General features: G+C 42.2%; 1 protein-coding gene across 1 annotated transcript in view; it reads left to right on the forward strand.

Moving 5' to 3' along the window:
- The first annotated feature begins 5656 nt into the window (after positions 1-5656).
- The window catches only part of valopa (vertebrate ancient long opsin a), a 34671-nt gene continuing 15899 nt past the window's right edge, over positions 5657-24428 (forward strand). The window contains exons 1-2 of the mRNA XM_068002422.1: positions 5657-6090; positions 12812-13022. Of these exons, the coding sequence (XP_067858523.1) occupies positions 5721-6090; positions 12812-13022 (581 nt within the window). The 5' untranslated portion in view covers positions 5657-5720. The remainder of the gene's footprint in view (positions 6091-12811; positions 13023-24428) is intronic.

Raw genomic sequence — 24428 nt, forward strand, 5'->3', positions numbered from 1 at the left:
AAAAATCACAACAAATTGTCAAACACCTTTGTGCTCACAAAACCTTCGCCTTAAGCTTATGACTACTCCTACATGGTGCCTCCCTTGTGGCTGCAGCAGAGGTAGTGGCAGGTTGCTCTTGTTCATGCCCTGACCGATTAGATGCTTTGGGCCTTCTGAGTTTCGGTGAGGGCCTCTCCAAAGACTGCTCCACCTGTAGAGGAGGCAGCATTGCAGGTACTGGTGAGAGGGGGGCAACGGGTGAGACTTGGGGGCGCTTTGAGTGGGCTTCCCACTTCCATGTCCCCTTTCACCATCTTCCCTCTCCTGGGCCAGGGCCACTTCACTCCTACCACTCTGCTGGACGACAGTTTGTAGGACATGTGTGAAACCTCGTAAGGCCAGTGCCAGGGTATCTGCCTGCCTGTTTAAGGCCGCAGAATGTTGTTCACCCTGAGTCCGAACGGCTGTTGTCAGGGCCTCAGTGGACTCATTGGTGAGCCGTGCTTGAACCTCCACGGAGGCTAGCCTTCCCTCCATCACAGACATTCCCGCACTTACCCGTGACACTATCTCAGAGATTCCCTCCCGTACCTGTGCCACTATTCCACTCATGCAGGAGCTGGACTCCTCCATCCTCTGCACAATTGTGGAGAGTGCGCGTGGCACCTGTTCCAGCACCTCGCAAATGTGCTGCTGCCCCTCGATCATTCTCCTTTTCATGGATGGCCCACAGAGTTCAGCATCTGTGTGCAGCTGAGCAGAGCCTGGAGAGGAGTGCTCCCACCGATGCGGACTCTCCACAGCTGCCCCTGCCACCAGTCTCCGCTCGTACTTACGTGTGTGGTGACTCAACATGTGCGACCCCAACTAAGTGAGGACGGGGACCCACCGAGGTGTGTGTATCTGCGTTGGTGGATGGCTCGCTCAGATGTGACGGTGCACCCTCAGAGGTCGGCAGGTCCTCTGAGGAATCGCCCGCCGCCGTCACGGCGGTCGCTGAAGGCCCTGTAAGAGAACAGAAGGCAATATTAAGCATGATGACAGATGTTGAGGTGCTGAAGATGGTAAGACATGTTAACATCATTTGCTATTGTGAGTGCTGAATGGTAAAGTTCTGTCATCAGCCGTTTGTCAGGTGGCAGTCTCGGCGTCCCCGACGGACAGGCACTCGAGGGTGCGGCTCAGCTCCAGCGCCTCCTGCTCCGCGTTCTGTGAGGACGACCAGATATTGCGGCCCACCTCCGGTCCTCGCCCTCTCTCATGCATTCTGGGTTCTCTTCTCCTTTGAGGGAGAAAGTACGGAGGCATGAGTGAGTGATGGTGACGTGGCCAACCGCTGAATGCATTAGCTTGGGTGAGGCTGACCGTGAAAGAGATGCATCAAAGGGTGAATATGAGACAGAGCCATGACATTGTATGAGGATTGGGTTGAGTGGTAGTGGTGTGATGAGTACTGGGGAGGTGAGTAAGTGCAGGTAATTTGAGTGGGTGTGAGGAATGATGTGATAGAGTAGTGTTGGCAGTGCAGATGGAGTTGTGGTGTGGGGGCGGTGATGTGGAAGACGGAGTGTAGGAGAAGGAGTAAGTGTACTCACTTTGGCTGACCTAGTTAGGTTATTGAAGCTCTTCCTGCACTGGATCCAGGTGTAGGAGAGGTTGCTGCTGTTGGTGACCTCCTCTGCCACCTCGAGCCAGGCCTTCTTGTTGGCAGAGGCAGGCTACTTTCTCCCATCCACTGTGGAGAAGATCTCCCTCCTCCTCCTCACCCCATCCAGTAGGACCTGGAGTGAGGCATCATTAAATCTGGGAGCAGCCTTTCCCCTGGGCTGCTCCATTCTATAATTTTGGTTGTTTGCTGCAGGAGCAGCATTGGAGGACTTCCCCTTTAAATAGGGCTCCTCCAGCTGACAGCCTGTGATGCGGGTCCGCAGTCTGTCAGCTGCGCAAGTTGACGATGGGAAAACCCGGAAGCCACGGTAAGTGGCTTCAATTTACCAGCGATCGCGTAGGGATTGGATGGATTTTACTGGGCGAGTTACCCACATGCCCAGTCGCCCCCCCCACCGCTGCCATCCTGCCTCCCTGGTAATATCGGGGCCCATATCACCGCCCCTGTCATTTTCATGGGTTTTCTCCCAACATCTGCTACAGAAGAGAAGTGCCCAGAGAAAAGTGGGCCTTAGAAGTTGCCAGCCAGCCTTTTCAGATCAGAGAACTAAAAAGGGACAGCCAGCAACTTCTTTGGATCAGCAGCAAGGTTACTTACTTAGGCCAGCAAAGAAGAATGGAAAGGCTGAGACCATCTGGCTGTTGTTTCTGACAGCAACCAGAACTCGCCAGGGTGGGGCAGGTCTGCAGCAGCCCCAACCTTTCCTCCCTGGATTTGGGGTGGTTGCTTCTGTACAGGCAGTATTGTCAACCAGAGTTTGACCAGCCCTTGCAAATGATCTGAACCCAGAAATTTAGCCAGGCTCAGGTATGCTTGTCAGGTGGTTATCAAATGTGCATGATTCAATTTATGATACAATGAGGGGGAAAAAGAAACGACTTGCATTTATATAGCACCTTTCATGACCTCAGGGCGTCAAAAGTGCTTTACAGCCAATTAAGTTCTTTTGAAGTGTAGTCACTGTTGTAATGTATTTTCCTATCTAACTATCTAACTCCCTCTTCAATGTTATAATCAGTTAACTTCTATATGGATCCATTTGCTGTATTTGTTGCGGAGAATGTTGAAAGTACTTCAGAGTAGAGGAATTGAATAGCGCAATAAACTGGATCACTGATCTTTCTTGATTGGAATGTTGAGTTTAGATAAAAGTTTATTTTCTGTATCTACTGTCTGTCATATTCTACTTTTGATCAGCAAGGGAGTCAAAGGATATGGGGAAAGGGCAGGAAAGTGGAGTTGAGGTAAAAATCAGATCAGCCATGATCTCATTAAATGGCGGAGCAGGCTCGAGGGGCCGAATGGCCTACCCCTGCTCTTATGGTCTTATGGTCTAAGCGAAATGAGTTTAGGCAGTAACAATTTAATTGTTAGCAGGCATGAGTCCACAGCACAAAAATTCCTAAAACTTGGTACATAATGGCAGTCTCATTAACAGGAGTCAAAAAATGATTGTCTAGGAAATGACCAATTGTGCTGCAGCAACTGGGATTGCTTTTTTGAAAACTGGACTGTTCTTTTGTCTCTTTGTTAAGTTAGAGCACATTTATCAATTTATCAAATTTCCCAGTTTGTCAAAGCAGCGAAATGAATGCCTGTTCTGTTTGTGGCGCTTGGTTTCAAAGCTAGATGCTTTGTTGTTTTTTTGTTCCTGCTCTTCAGTGAGAGAAAGCAAGAGAGTGATAATCAGATTGGGTTATCTCAGCACAATAGGGAGGGTTAAACAATTAAAATAATGGGACCTACAGTTTTGATAGTGCACTTAAACCTGTGAAATGGAGGCTGAGATAAATGTGTTACCATAATGTTCTTCTGCTTGCTGTCACTGGAAGGTGAGAAAAAGAAAGATTTTCAAGATCACTGAATAATAGCACCACCAAATCGTACACACTTATGCACACAGAGAGAAAAAGTACATTAATGTCACTTTTATATTACACTGTTGGGTGCAGTATCAACTCTCCACAGTAGTGCAAGTGGGGAGCCATTGCTTGCTTTGTTTTGAAGCTGAGAAAGGTGAAGATAAGTGTAGACGAATATCCTTACAGTATTGCTTATCACCACCACCCCCAATCCCACACACACAAACCACCACCTCCTGGTCAGATTTTTAAGAATAGAAAACAGCTGATGAGGTAGTTGACGCTTTTCAATCACTACAATGTGAGTACAAGTTACCAAAGTTTTTAAACGTAAATCTATCTTTTGGCAGAGTTTGTGAGTATAAGCATTAGGCCAATACGCTACATAGCGGTGTTCAAAATGGGGACTTCAGACTGGTTTCAGGTGAATGTGTCAAGAATAAATAGCCTCGATTTTGGTGATCCAGATTTGTTGGTGGTCTATGAGAGGTTGGGAGGTTGGGAGGTGTGGGTAGTCGGAGATTTGCGCTGCACCAAGCCAAGGTGAACGTGACTTAAGAGTTCTTGACACTGGGCAACATACTGTTCCATTCCAAAAACTAAGTTGGGCACATAACTTTAACCGCAAATAGATTTTCAAAGTTAAAATAAAATACAGATGTGAAGATTATTTTTTATTTGTAACAGAACTAACTTTGGTAAAGATACAAAATGAACATTTGGAATGTGGTTTTTATATTTCTCTATCTTATTAGTTAATAAAACAAGCATTAGTATCAAACATGCCCAATGAAGTAATTATGTCACCGTGTTGCAGTTGCAGCATTTCATTCCCCTCTGTGAACAGTGTGTGCGCTGCCTTTCCGCAGCAGGAACGCTTAACTTTTGCACCTAAAATAACCCAATGTGAGGACACAGCGGCTCAGTGCACCAAATAACCCACCTTTCACCGTACACCTAATGTGTGGAAAAAGTCCAATTGGAACAAAAATGTCTTGCTAAAAAATGCATACAACACGAAAAGTCCTCTCATTTTAGGAACTCTTATCGAAAAGCGTTGTCTTATCGTTAGCTACTGAAAAGTGTTACGATTTTATTTCCACGCCCGCGATATGGTCCAGGAAATAGCTGAAAGGAATTTCTGAGTCTAATAAACCCTAAGTGAACTGACAACATCAGTGGAGATGCAGCTACCAGCTTGTGATACCTGAGCTTCAGCTTTGTATGTTAGTTGCTAGTCAGTAACTCCTCAATCGCCAAACATCGCCCAGTGGTATCAATATAATCATAAGTGATGTTAAAGGCAATAGTAATGATGTAACCGATTTTAAAACAGGTATGTGTTGTAAGAGTTTAAATGCTGTGAATGCACCCCCCACCCCCGAAACAAAAATATTGAATAAATGGCAGTATAATTTAAACCCCCATTTAAACACCCCTTGGAGGTTATCAGCTAATACTGAACGAGCTGGAGTAAAACGGAAATCTATTACTACCAATGGGTGTAAGATGAACAAAATCTTCTACCTGATGTTCTGGTTTGGAAAATGCATCTCGGGTTCCATCGATCCTGTTGATTTGTAATCTGTTTTCTTACATTGGATGCTGTTTTGTCTCTGTCGAATGGACACTGTGATTAAACTTTTGTAATCGATCGCCTAATATCACAAAAAAAACATGCGGTAGTTTGGTTGACACAGACGAGGTAACTTTCCCTTCTGAGCTGGATCGATATGATTAACATTCCCGACGTGTAGATGGCACTGGTATTGTTAGAAAACACGTTAGACCTACATTTTGTGGTTTGACATGGTGTATTTTTTCATTGAATCTGTATGCACAAGGGGATGAGTTTTAGTTTACTTTTGCTGCACACTGTAAACTAAAGGCCAGCTCCATCTGATTTCAGGATAACAGGCTCCTCGTACCACCCTCCGCCCCCGCCCCCTCCCCTCCAGACGGAGAATATATTGTCAAATGTCCATGCCCTGAAGATAGTTGCATTAATCGCACACAATACCAGGTTAGAGAGGACAACACCTAAGGCTGGAGGGGGGGGGGAAATCTGCAGCTGTTAAATCTAAAATCTTTTTCTCCTTTTACTTTTAATTTTTGTTTTCACCGGACTGCTTGTTACGAGTTTGTCACCACATAGTGATTGTTGGATGGTATTTGGTGAATTTCTGTGACCTGTGTGCGTGTAAAGGATGAAATCCTTGTGGAGACGGGCTGTGAACGGAGCCCTGTCCTCCGAGGCGAGCGATGTGGTCTCCCCGCCTACAGACCCATTCAGTGGTCCCCTGCGCACCATCGAACCGTGGAACTTCAAACTTTTGGCGACTTTAATGTTTTTAGTGACATTTCTATCACTTTCTGAAAACTTCACTGTCATGCTGGTGACGTGCAGATATAAGCAGTTACGGCAACCTCTGAATTACATCATTCTCAATTTATCCCTGGCTGATTTCCTTGTCTCGGTTATCGGCGGGACTCTCAGTTTTATCACCAACCTTTATGGATACTTCTTTCTGGGAGCCTGGGCGTGCGTTTTGGAAGGTTTTGTGGTAACTTTTTTCGGTAAGTAGTTTTTCTTTTAGAAGTTAGTTACTGACCGTGGAATCCAATTTTTGTAGCAAATAAGATCGTTTTTTTTGCCAAATATGACAAGAGATGGTGATTATTGGCAGCAAAAAGTAAGTAGGCATGGTAATAATTTAATATGCATCATTCAGACATTTCCACACACTAAAGTATATAACTTAGCACAGGACGGTGTCAAAATGCAATGGGTCGGTGCTTCCTGTAAATGCCGTTTTGTCACACGTTATTAGGTGGAAAGTTTTGCTGCTTTTCGCTATGAACATGCCGTAGTTGCAGCTGGATTCCCGCATCCGACACATTCCTGATAACCAGCTTCTCGGAGCTCAAACGGCAATGAACCGATGCCAGGTTATCTGGACTTTCACTGACAGTCTGGCATCAACCGATCATCCGCCCTCCCTCCTGCAGCAATGCTAACGTGGTAAAAATGCACTCTTTGGATTAAACTGGTTGATTTATTGGGAGTTTCTTTGAATTTTGAAATCTAGTTGTGGCTCAAGGGGAGTAGGTCCATTTTAAAATGCAAACTCCAAACATCAGTGGGACAGGGTCTGTTCTAGTTCCCTTTCCTATGATGTTATCCAAGTTTTGAAATCAAAGCTATTAATAAATGATAAGCACCAAGATTTACTGCTGAGCCCAAGATAAGAGTTTCTCCCCTTCCTCTCTATGGGCCTGGGATCAGGGAGTACTGTAAATGCAATGTATTGGTTTGTGAGCACCAAGAGGGGAATCCTAGAATCTTGGAGTGGAAGGAAAGTCTGTGGAGGGGTTGCTGAATTCCAACAGATCTGAGGAGGGTTTTTCTTTGGAGTATTGGGGAGAGTAGGGTCTAATAGCCTTTTTGGAGAGAGGAGACTAGGAGAATGGGACCCACATTGGTCTCTTTCAAACCATCAGATCCCAAATCTCACACCATGTCCTGCCCATCAGCATTCTCCCCTGACCAATTTACAGCCCCTTTTGTATGCTGATTTATTCCCACCACATTACCATTTTCCCCATAATTAGCCAGATCCTGTCTTTATGTTCCTGACTTAAACCTTCAACTTCATAAAATGATGGAAAATCATGAGCTGGGGTGGACAATTTCTTAGTGTGGACTCCGAGAGTGCAGAAACAGAAAATGTATTGCACTATTAGTGAGATTGCTGACTGATACAGTTTTTATAATAAACCAGAATTGCCATAAAGAAATAACCTCATAAAATGTTCAAAAGTTCAGAATTGAAATGATTCAGAAGCGAGATTTTCTTAACTTAATCATCAACAGCCATAAACAACAATCGATTCTCTACAAACAATCTTTGTGTTTTTTTGTTATGGTTAAAAAAGAAAACAATCACAGGTGCTCCTTTTTACAAATGCTGCCTACTGCTCAACTGTCGACTATTAACAAATTGAAGTAAAAACCCGTCTTGCCTGAAATAAAAGATTTGACAGCTCAGTTTTCAGTTTCTTTGGAAAAACAAAGAAATTCTCAACTCTGCACAGGATGAGGAGACAAACCCTTCTACCCTTCAACTCGTGGTAATGCACATATTACATGCTGGGGAATACTGCAAACATGCTCAGAAAGCTCTGGAACATAGGAACAGGAGTAGGCCATTCAGCCCCTCGATTTTATTCAATTAGATCATGGCTGATTTGTGGACAATTGTAGTGAGGTAAAAATATTCAGTCAAAGTCCAGGCTTTTGAGAGCGGCTGAGGCCTTGAAGTGAAAACTTGAATAAAGGTATTAAAAAATGTGCAATAAATTATTCAGTGGATAAATTAAATCATGTTATTGTCAAGCAAATATTTTTTTGAATATTTTTGATTCGGTTTAAAACCTTATTTTGCTACTATAGACTAGTTAGTTTTATGTCAGTTGTGGATAAATGCTTAGAATTCATAATTTGAGATAAAATTCATGAACATTTAGAAATGCACGGGCTAATCAAGGAAGGTCATGTGGAGGATAAACATCCACATGGACTGGTTGGACCGAGTGGCCTGTTTCCATATCATTTCAAATTTTATGTTTGACAAATTTAATAGAATCTTCTTTAAAGAAAATTTGATCGATAAAGGGAATGCAATGGATGTAGTGTTTATAGATATTCAGAAGACATTCAATAAGGTGTGTCACAAGAGGTTTGTTATAAAAATCATTTGTATAGTATAAAGAGGAAATTTAGGAGTGTGGATAAAAAGTTGCTGGACAGACAAGAATGAAAGAGTTAGAGTAAATGGGTGTTGCTTGGACTGAAGAAGGGTTAGAAGTGGTGCACTCCAGTCACCATTGCTAGGTCCAATTTTGTTCTCTCTATATATATATATATATATATAGATGATTTGGACTTGGGTAGTAGGAAACACAATCTTGATACTTGCTGGTGACACAAAAGTAGAAGATTTGGCAAACAGTAAAGAGAACTGTAAAAAGCATCAGGAAGGTACCGACAGGTTAATGGAATGGGCAGATAAGTGGCAGATGCAATTCAATGTGTATAAGTATGAGCTAATACATTTTGGGAGGAAAAACAGGGAATGGGAATGTAGATTCAATGGAAAGACAGTGAAGGGTGTGGATGAATAGAAAGACTTAGAGGTTAAACTAGATAATTCCCTGAAAATGTGAGTTATAATAAAAGTGCACTAAAATGTCATGAGCTGTCCTAAAACTGGTATTTGCAACTATCCTGCTAAACTTTGGGAGAACAGACAGGATTAATGCTAAGATGCATGCTCATTCCAAGGCAGTACTCTGTGGACAGTGCATGTCCACAGATCCCTGCAGGTAGCAGGACCGGTAGATAAGGTGGTTAAGATATATGGAATGCTTTCCTTTATTAGCTGAGGCATAGAATATAAAAGCAGGGATGTTATGCTGGAACTGTATAAATCACGAGTTAGGCCACAGCTTGAGTACTGCGCACAGTTCTGGTCACCACATTACAGGAAGGATGTAATTGCACTAGAGAGGATGCAGAGGAGATTTACGAGGATGTTGCCAGGACTGGAGAATTTTAGCTATGATGACAGATTCGATAGGCTGGGGTTGTTTTCCTTGGAGCAGAGGAGGCTGAGGGGTGGTTTGATTGAGGTGTACAAAATTATGAGGGGCCTAGATAGAGTGGATAGGAAGGATCTATTTCCCTTAGCAGCAGGGTCAATAACCAGGGTGCATAGATTTAAAGTGATTGGTAGAAGGATTAGAACGGAAAAGAGGAAAAAAAAATTCATCCAGAGGGTGGTGGGGGTCTTGAACTCACTGCCTGAAAGGGTGGTAGAGGCAGAAACCCTCAATTCATTAAAAAAATACCTGGACGTGCACCTGAAGAGCTGAGACCTGCAGGGCTATGGACCAAATGTGGGAAAGTGGGATTAGGCTGGGTGGCTCGTTTCTCACCTGGCATGAACACGATGGGGCTAATGGCCTCCTTCTGTGCCGTAAATTTTCTATGATTCTATAACAAAGGATGTTTCATAGCTAACAGCTGGTAACCATTAGTGGCACAAGCTTGTCAGGATTGAATGGAGAGTTTTGTTAAGAAAAGAACTATTTAAAGTGACATAACACTTACCTTGTACTGTCTTGTGGCATTACTTATGGCCAGACAAAACAAAAGTATCCTGAGAACAGAATCAAGACTTGTGCTATCAAGATAGAACAGGCATTGAAAGAAGGCTACACTATTACAACAGATGGAGATTCATCACCCTGACATCCTGGACACAGATGTAAGCATCCCAGAGGGAGGCAAGACCACCGACTCTACTACACTAATTCAGAAGGACAATTTGTATACGATCTGAAAATCTTTGCTAAAGCTACAAGCTTATCAGAAATATGTTGAACGAATTAAACTTTTATTATATCCATTTGACTGGTATTCAACAATGTTAACTTGTCAGTAATAAACAGATCCTAATCTAAACCAACTTTTCTACTTTTTGTTAATCTTGCACATTGTGAACTGTTTTTGTAACCTCAGATATTATTTCCATTGGTTAATAATATCTACATAACTACCTTGAGTACTCTTACTGTTTGATATTAAGATGTTTCTTAATGTTTTATCATAAATACTAATAAAGAAATATTTAAGGGTCCGACTTGCTTTTTGATGATCTTGGCAAGAAGATGTTAATTCACTCACTCACTAACTTATATGTATCCTAATAGGGAACTGGCACTGTAAATGTTAACAAAACCTGGACTGCTTGATGTAAGATGATTCAGGCAAGCCAAATTCAAGTAGATAGTACTTCCCAGGATGTGGACAATAAATTCCCAGGCAGTTCTTTGATGAAGAGTTAAGGTGAAGAAGTTAATGATTGGCCTGGTGCCTTTTGATTAACATTTCTTATAAGATTTATTGGTTTGCTGATCCCAGTGCTCTTGTAGAGTACGGGTAGATAAAGCCATAAAAAAGGCCAATAGCATTTTGGGTTTTGTCACTAAGGGTATAGAGTACAAGAGTAAAAAAGTAATGATAAATTTATACAAAACAATGGTAAGGCCACAGTTGGAACACCATACAGTTTTTAGCGTCCTGTTGTGGAATGTGTATTAAAGTCATACAGCATAGATTCACCAGGATGATGCCAAGAATGGGGAAATTTCTGCACTGGATCAGAGAAAGCTAAGAGGAGATCTAATAAAGGTTTTTAAAATTATCAAAGGTTTTGATAGATTGCATAGAGAAAGAATATTTCCTCTATTTAGGAAGTCAGTGACAAGGGATCATTAATTTAAAATTGTGATGGAGAGTGAGGAGAGCGATTAGCAGAAATTTCTTTACACAGAGGGTTGTTGGAGCATAGAATGCTTTGTGACAGGGAGTGATTGAGGCAGAGATTATTGCATCTTTTAAGGGAAAATTTGATAAGTATTTGAAGTAAAGGAAACAGGGCTATGAGGGTAGAGGGATTAGTTCTGGATTGCTCTTCAAAGAACAGGCACAGAAAAGATGGGTCAAATGGCCGCCTTCTGTGCTATAGATCTCTATAGTTCTATGGACATTATAAATTTCAGTTAGTGAGAAAAATGATGGACTTTTTTTGAAACAGCATTTTGACATATTTGATTCATTGAAAAACAGTTACAACAACTATTTTACATAGAAAAATTCAATTCTAAATGTTTACAGAGGGAATTCCAGTGAAATATTCATTACATTTTAAAAAGAAGGTTGGATTTCTTGCCTAATGGAGACCTACCATTTCTGCTCTCCATCTCTATACATTGCTCTGGTGAACTCAGTGACGGGGATAAGCTACGTGCATCATAGATTGGCCCATTCATTTTTGTAGGGTAACAATTTTGGAGTGCCTTGTGGGCCAATCTGATGCCATTTCACCCCTCTTGAAATAAATGGAGGTGTTTGGGACACAGTTGGCTCCTCCTTATCAATGACATCACCCGAGCAGGGAATGGGGATTGAAATGGTAGATCATAGGTGGGTCAGAAAATTCAAAGTTTTCTATGGTGATGAATATTTTTATCTATGACTGGTTTTCTCAATGTGCACTATCAAGTGAGGGGCCTGGCTGGTCAGCCACATATATTGGGAAATCACAAATGCTCTACCCACAACTTTTGATCTGCCAAAATTAATCCAATATTAATCTGGTTGTTCCATTGAGCAAAACACACCCATATCTTCAATGGGATTATTTGCAGTTTTTTGTCCATTTTATACATGACCAAAGTCATTTGTCATAATTACACAATAAGTTTGTGTGGCTGCATGTTTTAGATGTAGATGGCTGGAATGGCATGTAAGGTGCCTATCGAATTCATTTAACTTCTGTAGGGGTTTAATTTATCCAATGTACCATTTCTGTGATACTTTAGCAGCAATTGTGAGGGAAATGTGAGGGGGGAAGACATCAGCTGCATTGACAGTTTGAGAGAGGATGATCCACATGTGTCTCTTTCAGTCTCTAGAGATTCCTACCGTACACAGAAACCATCATTTTACTTTATATTACATTCAGGTTAATTCAAACCACAAAAAATATCATGTTACCTGGGTGCTCTATGACTTCTTCCATGGTTGAAAAACACACTTGCAAGAACAATAGCAATACATTTAATCTATTTTCACAGAATGCTCTGCATAAAACATAGACATTGCATTGTATTACTCTATATTTTAATATAGGTTCATTCATATAATTTGGAGGCATTAACAATTGTGTATGATTAATGATGTGACATTAATGTCAGTTTACCACACACAGTATAAGGTATGATGTAGTGGACCAGAGTTTTTTTTTAATATATGTAGTGCTTTTCAGAGTTGAACTAATTCATTAGCTGAATGAAGGTGTATTGGAGTCTCAATGAGGTTCAGTGAATGCAACACAGCAAAATATAATTTACAGGATATTTTAACGTAAAGCTTAAGGCGCTGCAGCTCAATTTTAACTAAAAACCATTGAGTATTTTGCATTAGAATGGGAGTAACTTTGCACGCCAAATTAAGGCACAATTGAGCAAAAAGTTGTTTTATACGCTTTAATTACAATGAGATCAAAATACTAAACAGATGAGAATAGATTTTATTAGGATGACGTAACTTTCTACACTTTGTATATTTTTAATAAATTGTACGAATATAAAATAATTAATGGAAATTTACATTACAGTTATATGGTGATTTGTGATGGATGTGAGCTTTATTGGGATTCTGTGTCCACAGGGATTGTGGCACTCTGGTCACTAGCGGTGCTAGCCTTTGAGCGGTATTTTGTGATCTGCCGACCGCTGGGTAATATCCGCCTGCAGGGAAAGCATGCTGCCGTCGGCATTGTCTTCATTTGGGTGTTTTCCTTCATCTGGACCGTCCCACCCACCATTGGTTGGAGCAGTTACATTGTCAGTCCGATTGGCACCACATGTGAACCTAACTGGTGAGCCAGAAGCTGAAGAAAGCACGACTGAAATGCATGTAGCTAAGTATTAGTAAGAAATTTATGATGTTTAGATTTTTTTGCAGAACTTTTGCTAAGCTACCGTGTTATAGATTTGAATTTGAATCTTCTGTATTTCAGATAGTGTATGTTACTGTGTTATATATCCAAGCTGTAGATGGGCTTATGTTATTATTTCAAAAATTATTCTGTTCTTTTTAAAAAGCACTGGTATATATTCTGCCTTACGTAAGCATTAAACTAGAATTACATCTTATATAAGGATATATGCGAGGTTGCAATGTGACTACTTCATTATTTTTGTCATAGAATGGTAAAGCCAGTGTAATGCAGGTTCATCACGCTTTATCTAAGATAGCCAGCATCGCTTTGAGTTTTCAGTCCAATATTATCTGTCAATGTGATTCAGTTAAAGTTCTCAGTTGATGAAAAAAAATTGAAAACAAACTTTATTTAATTGAGATATCTTTCTAATATCAATAAATTAACAACATAATATATGCATGTCACTTCCTCTTAAGACAGGTTTATATGTAGGAAAAAGCTTGCCTTAAGCAGAAGACATTTTGTATTGAATTACTGAGGTAAAGTGAGAAGGCATTGGAGAAAGGTCTTATGTTCTCATACATGGGGATCGGGCAGGAAAGAAGAGTTGAGGTTGAAGATCAGCCATGATCTGATTGAATGGCGGAGCAGACTTGAGGGGATGTATGGCCTACTCCTGCTCCTATTTCTTATGTTCTTTTGTGTTTGGTTATAATAATCACCTTCACTGGATCCAAAAAGGAATTCCATTTGATTTATCATCAAGACAGGGTGTTCTTTTCCATGTGGTGTTATAGTCTCTCAAAATATTGCAGGAGCTTCCCCTGTGGCTCAGTATGGAAATCGACAACACAGACAAAGCAGAACCCAAACTCAATGCTGGGCTAGCTGATCTCAACTTGAGTGGCGATGGGGATACTATATCTTGAGTTAGGGAAGGGAAAATCAGTAAAGGTTCTTACTCCTAATTGTTCTCCAGTCACAGCTTCTAGAAAGTGCCCTTTGGATGAGGAGAGGATCAGGCTCAGTTATGTTTTCCTCTGACAATACAAGTAAGACTACGTTCAATCACAGGAGGATTTGAAGTTACAAATGGCATCCTTCTGGGAAATATTTTGGTTGCATTTCTCTTCCTTTGCTTCTGTATACATCTAACGTCAGCCTTGCATCTAACCCAGGAATGTCCAGTAGACACTCAACTAAAATTGTGAATACCTGGGCTTCGCAGAGAGCATAGATCTCCAAGAAAAAAACTAAAAGAAATAAACAAAAAAAGCCTTTGAAGTTCAGCAAAGCTGTAATAGGAACACAGGAACATAGGAATATAGGAACAGGAGTAGGCCATTCAGTCCCTTGAGCCTGCTCCACCATTTGATAAGATCATGGCTGATCTGTGATCTAACTCCATATACCTGCCTTTGGCCCATATCCCTTTATACCTTTGGTTGCCAAAAAGCTATCTATGTAATGTCGTGTCATGTGGCACTACTACTGTGCTAAATGGGATAGATTAAGAACAGATCTAGCATCTCAAAGTTGGGCATCCATGAGGTGCTGTGTGCCATCAGCAGCAGAATTGTATTCCACTGTAACCTCTTGGCCTGGCATATCCCTCACTCCTCCATCACCATCAAGCCAGATGACCAACCTTGGTTCAAGAGTAGTGTAGAAGAACTTGCTGAGCAGCACCAAGCATACCTGAAAATGAGGTGCCAATCTGGTGAAGCTACAACACAGGACTACATCCATGCTAAACAGCAAAAGCAGCATGCTATAGACAGAGCTAAGCGATTCCACAACCAACAGTTCAGGACAAAGCTCTGCAGTCCTACCACATCCGAATGGTGGTGGACAATTAAGCAACTAACAGGAGGAGGAGGCTCGATGAATATCCCCATCTTCAATGATGGCAGAGCCCAGCACGTGATTGTAAAGGAAAAGGCTGAAGCGTTTCAAACACTTTCCGCTAGACGTGCCGAATGGATGATCCTTCTTGACCTCCTCCATAGGTCCCCACCATCACAGATGCCAGTTTTCAGTCAATTCCGCATGATATCAAGAAACAGCTGAGTGCACTGGACTAGAGGTCCTGACAACATCCCGACTGTAGTGCTGAAGACTTGTGCTCCAGAACTAGCTGCGCCTCTAGCCAAGCTGTTCCAGTACAGCTACAACCCTGGCATCTACCAGACAATGTGGAAAATTGCCCAGGAATGTCCTGTCCACAAAAAGCATAACAAATTCAACCTACTCTCAATCATCAGTAAAGTGAGAACAAAGCAGAGCCATTGGCTTATCCATGACAGACTCAGACTGCGATGGCCACCAAAAGGGGCACAATGTCATGAAAGATGGGGACAGGGCAGAGAAGTTTAGGTCTGCAGACAGAATCTCAAGGGGATTGGAATTCAAAAGTGAAGAAGTGATGTTTCAGTTGAGCTTCAGTTGGCCAGGCTCCATCTGGAGTGCTGTGTTCAATTTTGGGCACCGAACCTCCGGAAAGATAGGCTTTGGAAGGCGTACTGTGCAGATTCACCAGAATGATACCGGGGCTTAAAGAGTTAAATTATGTGGACAGGTTGTAAAACTTGGCTTGTGTTCCCTTGAGTTTATAAGGTTAAGGGGTGAGTTAATCAAGGTCTTTAAAATGATGAAGTGATTCAATAGCGTAGATACAAAGAAACTATTTCCTCTAGTGGGGAATCCAGAACAATGGGGCACAATCTTAAAATTAGAGCTAGGCCATTTAGGAGTGAAATCAGGAAGCACTTTTTCACATGAAGGTTAGTGGAAATCTGGAACTCGCTGCCCCAAAAGGCTATGAATGCAGGGCCAATTGAAATTTTCGAGATGGAGATTGATAGATTTTTGTTCGGTAGTGATATCAAGGGATATGGTACATAGGTGGGTAAATGGAGTTAAGATGCAGATCAGTCATGATCTCATTGAATAGTGGAACAGGCCCGAGGGGTTGACTGGCCTACTCCTGTTCCTGTGGAGTGGCAGCCATAAAGTACATGCAAGTGGACTCAGTAAATAATGGAAATAGTGGATCTGGGCTCATAAGTTACTTGTATCTGAAGCAAGTGTTGTACGGTGATAGGTAAATAGCCTTGTATCTTTCAGTATGAGTAAGGAGTTCATTATTTTTACCTTGTGTTGGTCTTGAGATATGTTACTTCAGTAAATTTTCTGTTTACAGAAACAGGCTTACTGTTACGTTTAGGCTAAGGTGGGACCATGGTAAACTTCAGAAACTGCACTATGGGTCCTGGGTGACCTGTGAACAACATCACAGTAGATGTACTAATAAATGTAAAACTGGGGTAAGGTGTAATTATTTTAAATAATTTATAAAGAATATTAAAGAATTTGCATTGATGATTATCTTTGAACACACAAGCTACTAATAAAGTTTTTAAATTCAAACCATTTGTGGATCTCTAAGGACCTGAAAAGTAATTGTAAAAATACAATAAAATTTAAATACTTTTTCTGAGTATATGTATTTCATATACTTTCAAAAACATCAACTACAAACTACAAAGTAGATAGGACCAAGGCTCAGATTAATATTGATTGTAGGTGCAATAATGTTATATTAGGAAGGTTTTTTGATTGAAGTTGAATATTGACACTTGGTGCTCTTGTTTTGGTACTGTGTATTACTGTGTAAGCTGTTCAATTATTGATATCAATCAGACCTCTACGTTGCATGCAAGAGGAAGGTTATTAATGTAAATTAAAAACAACGGATGACATAAAATTGAAACCTGCAGAATAGCCATGGGGAAAGCTTGGATTGACAAATTGTAGCTAAATTATCTCTACTTTTGTTCAATATTGCCAGAAATACAAGATTTTTCAATATATAAGTTCAAATGTTTGCTATTAAATGAATCAGATTGAAAATTTATTGTGTAAACCTGCAGAGGACATGTCTGGAGCTATTTCTACAGAATTAAGTCAAGCAAGAACAAACCTTACCTTTAAGTCCAATTTGAATGAGTGCTGAACTAATGACTCCATCCTATTGTGTTGCTCTAGTAGGTATTAATGTATAGAATTTTTTTTCCTGTGCTATAGAAACTACTGCACAGTAATAGATATAAATATTCTCCAAGCCTTTTTTCCATCTCAGAAGGGACAAAAATCTAACGGGATTTGTCCCACCAACCCCTGTCATTGGATAATGGAGTGACATTGAAGATTAATGTGGCAATATTCATGGTTCAACTTATCCTATTATTTCAGCTGCAGGATCTCAAAGCCATTCACACGTTAAATTATTTTTGGAGTGCAGTGACTGTTGTTAAGTAGGGAAGCATTGCAGCCATTCTTTGTGGGTTAAACCTCTTTCTCAATAGACTGTGGGTTTTTAATACGAAGAAGGCTTCACATTTGTGAATGAAAGTTGTATGGCTTCATTCCAGTATTTTAATATTTAGAAAACTGCATGTTATCAGAATATTAATAATGAGTTGTAATAGAGGGACAGACATTTAAGCAAGATATCAGTTGGATGTGATAGCGATGAGCTCGTCATTCTTTATGTTAGAAACATTTATTTTATTCCTTCTGAGGATTGGGTGATGCTGGCAAGTCCAGCATTTATTTCCCATTCCTAGTTGTCCTTGAGAAGGTGGTGGTGGGCCTTCTTGACCTGCTGCAGTCTGTGTGGTAAAGATGCTCCCACAATGCTGTTAGGTAGTAAATTCCAAATCTTTGACTCAGCGATGATAAAGGAAGGATGATGTGTGTGACTTGGAGGGAAACTTGGAGGGGATGCCCCCCACCATGCATCTACTGTCCTTGTCTTTCTAGGTGGTGGAAGTCGTGGGTTGGGGAAGTGGTGCCGAAGAAGCTTTGATGAGTTGCTGTAGTCCATCCTGTAGATAGTACACACTGCAACCATGGTACTCCGGTCGTGGATGGGGTGGCTGTTTATGCTTGCATCTGATTTTTGACTTTAGAAAATGGTTAAGGCAACTGTTTTATTGAGGTCACAGTACTTGGATCTTCACATTTTGTGCAGTCAATGTTTTTGCATTTGCTAATTCTTGTTAAGCTCCAAACTTGGCACAAAGAATACAGGTCTAAACAGTGAGAGATTTGGGGGTAGAGATTGCTGTTAAGGTGCAATTTGGGAGGGAAAGGTGTGATAATGGAAATCATGCAGCTTTTCCCAATAGAAAATTCCACTGCTATTTCCATCTAAAATTTGGCATTTGTATATTTTCCTTATACATGGCAAAGGTTGTGCCACATGGCAGGTTGCCTGTCTGATCCTACAAACAACTGTCATGAACTTCCAGCTGCCGCTGCAGCTATTTAAAGGGCAGCATTCTGGGATGAGTATGGAGCTTAGGTGGCTGCAAACAAAGATTGTAAAACAAAGGATTTTAGACAAACCTCAGATTTACAGATTAAGCCCTTGAAGTGATCCTTTGTGAAATGCAGCAAAGGAGGACTGTTCTATTTGACACTCCAGGGCTCCCCTTCCCTACAGAAGTGTCACACAAAATGCTTGACAGTAGATAGCATACAGGGCGAATGCTGCCTGCATCACCCAGAAGACCCAACTGCGAATGAGAAATAAGGTGGCAGAAGAAAGCTGCCAAGGTAAGGGTACCAGCAGTTTCCTATACGAAGTATTTGCTGGAATTGTGCATGCCACAGAGTTTGCACATAAGCTTTTATGCTTTTACTGCCATTCCATATAAAGTACTAAGGCAACCTTTGAATAATTATCATGCATGGCCATACTGCAGCAAGGCACACATTCAAGCTGGAACTTACAACTATCATACTGACATCTTAAAGGGAGCTCAAAGAGCAAATCCTTCCAACACAACCTAGCTGCATGATGCATTTTTATTTACTCACGTACACAATGGCTACAGCATGAGAACTTGAATGTAATTACATATGCTCTTGTAACTTGGATCATCTCAGGACTCTTTCTCTGCTTGCAGGACATGATGGCCTAGAAATTGGAAGAGAGTGGGGTGACCGGGAGAGTGGGGGAAGGCAGCAATCTGGAGAGGGAGGAAGGCAGCGATCGGGAAGGGGAGGAGACAGCGATGGGAAGGGGGGGAAGGCAGCGATTGGGAAAGTGGGGAAGGCAGCGATTGGGAAAGGGGGGGAAGGCAGCGCCAGGAGAGGGAGGGAGGCAATTGGGAGGAGATCAATCGGTATGCAACAGCGGCCCATGGTTTTAATGGGGACCTGGGATGAGGACTCTTGCACCTCCTCACTCCACATTCAGATAAGTATTTTTAAAGAAAATTACCTTTTTGGTGGCGGCCTGCAGCGGTCCCTTTAAAGACTGCCTGTTAGGCCACATTTAGACCACATTTTCCTGAATGCAGCCAGCCCTGTGCCAGCTGCATTCAGGGTAGCCCAATTTTACTAACAGGCATTGGGCCCTCAATTTGCATATGCAAAGGGCATAACGCCTGTTTCAGGCACGGGCCCTGGGCGCCTCTTTTAGTGCTGACATCAATATGGTGGGCAGCGCACTTCCGGCACAGAATGTGCGCAAACATGCCACCTGCCATATTGGATACTTTGCTGCCCGTTTCACACCTGTAAAACTGGCGCAGCATGATCGAATTTCCAGGCTACAGCCTTGGCTAAAAAACGTAATTGATATCAGTGAGATATAAGGAAAAGTTTGGCAAAATATAATCTAGCTTTACATGAAGATATTTCACAAGGTAGATCCCGATGAGGAAAGTCATTTGCACATCCATCATTAAAGTTCAGCGTCATCGATTTCTAGGCCGATGATTCATAAGAGGAGAGAGCAGGTCCGCACAGGAGGATGTCCAGCAATGTTAAGCCCATGACTCACTTCATAGAGACCATGTAGGACATCATTCACATTCAAGGGCATAGATGGAGAGTGGGAGGGTGAATCTGGAGGCCACTTCCAGGCTAGTAACATTCTTCTCTTAAATTCTCCTCCTGCTCACTCACTGGGGTGGCAACTCCAAGGGCATCTGCAGCAGAGCCCATAGTAGCACAGATCCTAGGCACAGTAGGGGTGTCTGGTTTGAATGTTCTCACTCCCACTATCGAGGCTCTGGGTTCCAATTTACAAGAGGCTCTCTTGTTTGGTTCAAGTATGCTGGGGGATCAGATTGATGGGCACAGCTTCACAGACCTTATTGCTGCCTATATGTCCACTGCTATGCAGATCAGTGGGTATGCTGAGAGAGTGCCCTGTAGCAGAGGCATGGCCTGAGGCGACATGGGACGAGGCTGTGTCTCTCACGAAGACATCCCTTTGGCCTATTCAAGCCCTCTCCCATTGTGAGTAGGACAAGTCAAGCACAGCAGAAGCAGCAGGTGTGGTGGAATCAGTTGCAGGGCCATCTCAGGAACCACAAAATGTAAAAGGTCAATTGAATTCCAAGTAGCCACCAGTGACACCCAATTGCCATCCACTACACTTATTCCTGCCAATGTGCACTCACGTAGAAGGTGCAAAGAATTCAAACGCAACAAGGGGAAGCATTGGGGGAGTGGTCGTTGAAATCACTGATATCTAATACAAAGTATGATAATAAAATGATCACCTTGTATTTGAACAATACAAGGTGTATCACCTTGTATTCCAAAGATTTTGTTTCTGATGATGCAAAATAAGGTAGCAGCACTACAAAGGATGTCATTTGAGACAGTTCAGAGGACAATGCTGTCGATGGTGTTTTGTACCAATTTATTGTGTCATGTACATGTGGGTTCCTTAAATGGCCAGGTCTCTTTCCTGAGCATCTGGTGTACTCAGTCTTCCTGGCTGCACAGATATATTTCTTTTAGTCAGTGCCTGCATCCTGCTCAGGCCTTGATTGTGGTTGGTCTTGTTTGGAAGCGTACAACAGATGACAATGATCTGAATGATCCTGGTGGGGCTATATTGTAAGGTGCCTCTTGATCTATTGAGGCATCTGAAATACTGCTTCAAGATGTCAATAGCATGCTCTTTAATGATGCTGGTCAGCATGGGGTGTCTTGTACTTGAACTATGCTTTAGTCCTTGGTTGTTGCAAAGGTGTTATTAGCAAGGCCACAGCAAGGTAGCTTTGGTCTCTGGGAAGCCATCCTTTGAGTCTGCCTTTGCCTGGTACAGATCTATCAGTCACCTCTTTGATATATCAATGCAGAACAAATTGACTCATTTTGCTGTTTTAGTCTGGGCTACTGGCAGTATGTTACGCTGCTTTTCCTACCCTACAATGACAGAAAAGGAACAAATGTTAGCATACCAACTCCAAGACATACCTTCAAATAGAGATTGCATTGCAAGATATTGTGTGTGATTCCATGCATGCCTATATGTAAGTGTGTGAGAAGTAGGACAAAACATGGCAACAAGATGGTCCTTGCGTAAAGTTTGGGGAAGGCATGGAGCTTCTACGTCTCCTATTTCCTAGGTGTAATAGGCAAGAACATTCAGGGTGGTTTCCTCAAGGGTGTATAATTTTTGGGCCTCCTCTAGTTTGGGTCAAATCCCTTGTATTGTGCATCGTCTTGCCATGCCAGCAGAGACATAAGGGGTAGTTTTCCAAATTCATGCTCTCAGCAGGGAGCCTTATCCATTAGAGATCCTTATTGGAAATGTGGGTGTGCAATGAACACAATTTTCTGATCATTAATTTGAAATAGGTAGAAAACCAAGTGTGGCTGGGGTCCTAATTTCCAATATTTGCTCCTGCAGTGTGCGGCACCCTGCAGAGTGTGTGAAATCGGAAAATTATCCCTGTAGTCTTTAGATGTTGTAAGTTGAAGAAGCACATACATACGGACAGACATGTGCCCAACCTGCAGCCCAGCTGTGTGACAGTAGCTCACCACACATTGTGGAGCTTGGTTGTGTTACAATGTTTGTGGGTGATGCCCTTGTAAGGTGCCAGTGTGCTAGGTGTTTCAATTGTAAGTTGCAAGTTAAAGGGGTTGGAATGTAGCTATGCATAATAAGCAATGAAATAGCTGTTAAGTTTTCTGAGGGCTTGGCATAAACCAGCAGGATGTGTGTAACAGGTTGATGATTGACACTTTGCAGCATGCACATTTGAGCCAGCTTCCTGGTACATGTTACTGTTCTGGAGCCATATCTTGATGGCTTTCTTAAGGTCTGCCATTTTCTTCAAGCATCTGTTCTTCAATCCTGTGGGTACTACACAACATTGGACCTGGCTGCTACTTTTTACCATGCATGCTACATGGTTGCCCCCTGGGAAGGGTGCCCATGAGTGTCAATCAGGGCAACCCTCTTTGCATCTATCTCATGCAGTAGCACCTTCACTTTCTCATCCATCAAATGGTTCAGGTGCTGTAGCAGTCCATCACATCCCCATAAACTCTATTTCTTGCCTTCATATTTGTTCTGCCTTTCATTGTTTTTTGTCAACCGCTTCCGTGGCCCACAAATTGTTTGGAAAGGCAACCAGAAATTCTTGACCCCACACATAGTCACTTACCTATAAGTGACTGCTTCCCTTTGAAATCACACCTGTAGTTTTTTAAGGGATGCTAACACTTCAAATATTCCACCCCCCCCACCCCCTTCCTGGATCTCCTGGAATTTCAGGGCTATTGAACTTTCAGAAATGCTTATCAGTTGTGTTAAGGGTAAATTCACTGATTCTGCACTCCCAGCAGGGATCCACACTTGAAGGGAGCATGGGTGGATGAGAGAGCTGCACTTAGTTCCAGTGCTACTCCCTGGGGAATTTACTCTCCAATGTCAGTACAGAGTCTAAATCGATAAATGTGTATTGCATTCATAATGTGACACCATCTTTCTTCACAAATCATGGAGAACCCATTGGACCACTAGGCTTATTGGAAGAGCACCACTCATCAGAGCAACAGACCTCAATACTGTCACTTGAATCAGGCACAAAAAAAGATATACATACGTGATATTCATGAGGATGTGGGAGTGCAGGGTGAGGCAGATGAGGAAGTGGTAACAGTGGTATTGGTTGATGAGGTTACAGCTGGTACAGCCAGAGGCTTGGCATATTGTGTGTTCCTACTGAATTGTATAGGGTTTCAGATCATTAGTAGGCTTGCTTTCAGGTGAAGACTAGTACAACAGCAGGACCATGTTGAGCTACTTGCTTCTTTGCACACAACTTTGGAAAGTGGTCTGGGTTGCTCAAATTCACCTGTCACTCAGAATTTTATCCTAATATTGGTCCTTATGCAGTACAAACATAATCTAACATATTGGGCCGGATTTTCCTGTCAGCGGCGAATGACCGGCGCCTGCCGTTCGTTAGACTTGCGCTTGCCTGTAGACTTTGCATGGACTTTTCCACAGCTAGTTCCTCTCATCAGGTCCTCAGTCCAGCTCAAAGTCCTCTCCCGGGCATCTGGGACCTGTGTGAACGGGGCAAGCAACTTTGTATCCCCTTAACCAATCAGACTGAAGCATGTTAATAAACAACGCAGAGACTGAACCAGGAAGTGTAAATTAGAATAGTGAATTCAATGTTAAATCAGGTACAGAAAGCAAAATAAAGAGAGGGTAAGAAATATTGGGCTAGTTTCAGTGTTACGCGGCCTCCTGAAGGTCCAAAATGACATCTGGGATGCGCACGCATGCTTCTAGCATGACATGCACCGACACCATCTTAGTAAAGGGATTTACGCATGCGCAGATAACAAACGCTGGCAGCATGTAAAGTAAGGAGAATATAGTGTGCCACACTGATTTAAAGGCATAGACACCATTTTGACACTTAACGTTGCAGCCAGCACACTGTCTTAACCACGACCAGCTAAACATGAACTAGACAGCTTGGAGGTTCCCCCGCCAGCATTATTTAAAGGGACCATGCAGGATTTACAGGTTAGTTGCTGGATTATTGTTTCTGGCTGCTGGTGCATTTGTACCTGTTTTTGGAGGTCTCCTATGCTTGAATAGTAGGACTAGGGGATGTGGCCTAACAGTTAGAGCCAGGGCTTGCAGGAGTGAAGTTAGGAAATGCTTCTACGCGCAAAGGGTGGGAGAAGTTTGGAACGCTCTTCCGCAAACGATAAGTGATGTTAGCTCAATTGTTAATTTTAAATCTGAGATTGATAGATGTTTGTTAACCAAGTGTATTGAGGGATATGGGGCTAAGGCAGGTATATGGAGTTAGGTCACAGATCAACCATGATCATATTGAATGGCGGAACAGGCTCGAGGGGCTAAATGCCACTGCCACTCGCTGCCTCCTGTTGTGCGCCACCTTCTCCTGCAAGAAAGCGGGAAAGAGGTGAGTGTCCTGCAGGATGTTTGGGTGATGTGCCTGTCATGGATGAATAGCTACCGGTGTGTGT

The sequence above is a fragment of the Heptranchias perlo genome, chromosome 21 (assembly GCF_035084215.1).
Source record: "Heptranchias perlo isolate sHepPer1 chromosome 21, sHepPer1.hap1, whole genome shotgun sequence".
Taxonomy (NCBI): Eukaryota; Metazoa; Chordata; class Chondrichthyes; order Hexanchiformes; family Hexanchidae; genus Heptranchias; species Heptranchias perlo.